General features: G+C 55.2%; 1 protein-coding gene across 2 annotated transcripts in view; it reads left to right on the top strand.

The window, feature by feature from the left end:
* The first annotated feature begins 151 nt into the window (after positions 1–151).
* Ripor1 (RHO family interacting cell polarization regulator 1) overlaps positions 152–4,280 on the top strand; it is an 8,478-nt gene continuing 4,349 nt past the window's right edge. Inside the window, exons 1-12 of one of the 2 annotated variants that reach the window (XM_010612240.3) lie at positions 152–578; positions 701–859; positions 1,008–1,086; positions 1,230–1,253; positions 1,347–1,400; positions 1,544–1,696; positions 1,795–1,858; positions 1,932–1,975; positions 2,054–2,179; positions 2,694–2,842; positions 2,920–3,049; positions 3,170–4,274. In XM_010612240.3, the coding sequence (XP_010610542.1) occupies positions 475–578; positions 701–859; positions 1,008–1,086; positions 1,230–1,253; positions 1,347–1,400; positions 1,544–1,696; positions 1,795–1,858; positions 1,932–1,975; positions 2,054–2,179; positions 2,694–2,842; positions 2,920–3,049; positions 3,170–4,274 (2,191 nt within the window). In that variant the 5' untranslated portion in view covers positions 152–474. The remainder of the gene's footprint in view (positions 579–700; positions 860–1,007; positions 1,087–1,229; positions 1,254–1,346; positions 1,401–1,543; positions 1,697–1,794; positions 1,859–1,931; positions 1,976–2,053; positions 2,180–2,693; positions 2,843–2,919; positions 3,050–3,169; positions 4,275–4,280) is intronic. The other variant, XM_010612241.3, reaches the window with a different exon arrangement.

The raw sequence follows: 4,280 nt of genomic DNA on the forward strand, positions 1-4,280 counted from the left end.
CCCGTGACCTCCCTCGGCCTCCTGAGGTGGGGGACCCTGGCTGCTGGTCCTCCTGGGGGGGGCCGTCTGAGGCCGGGCTGGGAACGCCGCCCCGCCCCCGGGTAAACAGGCGCTTCCGCACATTCTTTGCGCGCCCCGCCCCTTTCCTGCCCCTTCCCAGCCAGAGGAGGGTCCCTGCGCGATTCCCCCTTTCCTGCCCCGCAGCAGGCGGAGCCCGCACCTCGGCAGGAAGTAGGGGCTGAGCTGAGGCCAAGCTGAGTCGGAGGCCGAGTCCCCGCGGCTGCCCTGTCATTAGCGCGGGGCCAGCGGGACTGAGAGTAACCAGGCCAGAGCCCACTGGGGCATCTGTACCTGGTGACCAGGAAGGACCAGCTCCAGCCCTAGAACCTGGGCTTGGGGAGGGGACTTCAGGGACGTGACCTGTGCTGGACACCCTCTCCCTCACCTCCAGGGAGCCCCGCACGGACTCATTCCATGATGTCCCTGTCAGTGCGGCCACAGCGCCGCCTGCTCAGCGCCCGGGTCAGTAGGAGCCAGTCTTTCGCAGGTGTCCTCGGCAGCCACAAGCGAGGGCCCAGGTATGCAGTGACGGGTGGTTGGTTAATGATGTCAAGGGAGTTAGATGGGGTTGGGGCTGGGTGTGTAGGGAGGGTTGGGGGGCTCCTGTTCGACCCTTTCTGAGGAGCAGCTTCTTCTTAAGGAGCTTCCCAGTCTTCAGCCCACCGCCACCAGGGCCCCCACGGAAGGCCCCAGGGCTTTCCCGGGTATCCAGGATGTTTGCTGTGGCCCATCCAGCCCCGAAGGTGCCGCAGCCAGAGCGGCTGGACCTGGTGTACACTGCCCTTAAGCAGGGCCTGACGTAAGTAAGCAACTCTCTTGCCCACCTTTTATCCTAGGATCCCTTCCCAACCCCTCATCTTTGCCCCAGCCAATCACCCCCTGCTTACTGTTGGTACCCTTGGCAGCTTGAGTCTGAAAGGTAAGTTGACTTGTCACTTTTTTCCCAGGGCCTACTTGGAAGTGCACCAGCAGGAGCAAGAGAAGCTCCAGGGGCAGATAAAGGAATCCAAGAGGAATTCCAGGCTGGTGAGTGATGTTAGGGATGTCCTGGTCTATTGCCTTTTGTGTGGTGTGGGGGGCTGGGCAGGGCTATCCCTGTGTGAAATGTTTATTTTCTGGGATGACTGAGTCCTAGGTAGCACATCTCAGCTCCCTAATTTCCTTTGTAGGGCTTCCTGTATGACTTGGACAAGGTGAGTGGATATAGATTGGTATTGGAAGGGGTTAGCTCATGGGAAGGAAAAGGGCTTTGGGCCTCAGACCCCTCCTGACCCACCTCTCCCCAGCAAGTCAAGTCCATTGAACGCTTCCTGCGAAGACTGGAATTCCATGCCAGCAAGGTACTTTGTGCAGCATGCATGCAGAGGGATGGGGTAATAACATAAGGAGACTGGCGTGAGAGATTGGGGTTTGCTAGGCCCTGAATGAGCAACCCCAATGGTGAGTCCTAGTTCCCCTCTTACCATCCCACTCACCTTCCCAGATCGATGAGCTGTATGAAGCATACTGTGTCCAGCGGCGACTACGAGATGGCGCCTACAACATGATCCGTGCCTACAGTACAGGGTCTCAAGGGAGCCGAGAGGCCCGGGACAGCTTGGCTGAGGCCACTCGGAGTCATCGAGAGTACACAGAGGTCAGGGATGATTGCTATTGGCAGAAGCACAGGCTATAACAGGGCTGATGAGAGTGGACTTTTTCTTCATTCTCTCCTATTCATGCTTCTTCCTCTAGAGCATGTGTCTGCTGGAGAGCGAGCTGGAGGCACAGCTGGGCGAGTTTCATGTTCGGATGAAAGGTACTGAGTTGTAGGGGAGGAAGTGTGGTCAAGCACTACCAACGTGGCTCATCTATTTCTCCCCGTATTCTAGGGCTGGCTGGCTTCGCCAGGCTGTGTGTGGGTGATCAGTATGAGGTATGAGGATGTGCAAGGAAGGGCTAGGGTGAAAGGGTCAAAAGCCCTAGGGCTGCCTCATCCTGTCTGTTTCCCCAGATCTGCATGAAATATGGCCGTCAGCGCTGGAAACTACGGGGCCGCATTGAGGGTAGTGGGAAGCAAGTGTGGGACAGCGAAGAAACTGTCTTTCTTCCTCTGATCATGGAATTCTTGTCCATCAAGGTGATTTTTCTGCCTAGGTGCCCAGGACACTTTGATCCTGTGAACTCCATAACCTTGTGAATCCATTTTGACTCTTTTGACTCTGAGATCCTTACTCCTGTGACAACCCCCCGCCATGACTCTGTGGCCCTATGAATGTCTGGCTCCATGACCTTTATGACTCTGGATTTTCTCATGGTCTCTGTGGCCTTGAGAGCAATCTTTATAACTCCTGACCCTGTAACCTCTCCATGATCTTCTGACCTGTTGAATATTTGATCCTTTGAGCCCCTATAAGACTGCACTCTTGAGATCAATGGTCCTGCCAACATGGACCTCTATAAACCCCTTGCTCTCAGATCACTTCAAGCTTCCATGGCCCATGACTCTTAAGTACCCCCATCTTCATGACCTTCCAACAGTGTTTTGACCCAATGACCATCTTACACCTGCTATGCAAATCCAGACCTCTGATTACCCAAGGAGCTCATGGCCCTTGTACTCATGTGACACCACCATGTACTCTTGGCTATAGGTGACAGAACTGAAGGGTCTGGCCAACCATGTAGTTGTGGGCAGTGTCTCCTGTGAGACCAAGGACTTGTTCACCGCCCTACCCCAGGTTGTGGCTGTGGATATCAATGACCTTGGCACCATCAAGCTTAGCCTGGAAGTTACATGGAGGTTGGTGAGGCAGAAGGGTTTAGGGGCAGGGGCAGGAGCATTGTGGCAAACTAACAGGAGTGCCTTTCCCTTCCTAGCCCCTTTGACAAAGATGACCAGCCCTCAGCCACTTCTACTGTCAACAAAGCCTCCACCGTCACTAAACGTTTCTCCACCTACAGCCAGAGCCCACCAGACACACCTTCACTTCGGGAGCAAGCCTTCTATGTGAGTCATAGCCCAGCCCCAGGCCTCACTATCTCCCAGAGGATTTCTAGGGATTATCCTGAAATGCTCCAATGCTCCTCTCCCGCTCTCTCTCTCTCTCTCTCTCTCTCTCTCTCTCAGAACATGCTAAGACGGCAGGAAGAGCTGGAGAATGGGACGGCATGGTCCCTGTCATCCGAATCTTCAGATGATTCATCCAGCCCACAGCTCTCAGGGTCTGCCAGACATTCATCAATCCCCAGGCCCCTAGTGCAGCAGCCCGAGCCCCTGCCTATCCAGGTTGCCTTCTGTAGGACTGAGACTCCCACCTCTGAGCCTGTGAATGAACAGGGAGCCACAGCCCCACCCCTGGCCAATGGGCATGCTCCCTACAGCCGGACTCTGAGCCACATCAGTGAGGCTAGTGTGGATGCTGCCCTGGCTGAGGCTTCAGTGGAGGCTATGGGCTCAGAAAGCCTAGCCCAGGGTCATAGACCACCTACATATCCAGATCCCACCCATGGGGAGCATACTAGTCATGTTCCCCTTACCCTAGACAAGGGCCATTCTGCCACAGACCCCACCCTCAGTGTATCCAGTCCTGCCCTCACACATACAGATCCTACACCATCTGCATATCTGGATTTAGTTCATAAGGCCATAGATTCTGGCCCTTCTCAGCCACTAGGCCCCACCCACACTACCACAAACTCTACCTGTCGTGCCATAAGCCCTGTCAACAGTGCTCCAAACCCCACTTGCACTACTACAGGTTATACCCATAAGCCCCTGGACTCCACCTTCACCACTACAGGCCCTCTCCCCAGTAGTACAGGCCCAGCCAAGACCACCACTATCTCTACTCATACTACTTCAAGCCCCATTCATACCACTATAAGTTCCACTCATACTACCCCAAGTGCCAACCACACTATTGCAAGCCCCACCCCCCCTACTACCCCGAGCCCCATGCCCACCCTCCCTAACCCAAGCCCTACCCACACCGTCCCAAGTCCCATCCACACTACTCCAAGCCCTACACAAAACACAAGTTCCACCCATACTACTTCAAGTCCCACTCCTGCAACCACAAGCCTCACCTACAAAGCCAAGATATCAACTCACACCACTACAAGGCCTACCCTCAATGCTATGGGCCCAGTCCAGACCACTACAAGCTCCACCCTTACAAATGTAAGCCTTTTCTCTTCTCAAGACCATGCTATACACCCTAACCCCTCTACAGGCCCCA

This window comes from Fukomys damarensis, unplaced genomic scaffold (genome assembly GCF_012274545.1).
Source record: "Fukomys damarensis isolate Sample0158 unplaced genomic scaffold, DMR_v1.0_HiC HiC_scaffold_32, whole genome shotgun sequence".
Taxonomy (NCBI): Eukaryota; Metazoa; Chordata; class Mammalia; order Rodentia; family Bathyergidae; genus Fukomys; species Fukomys damarensis.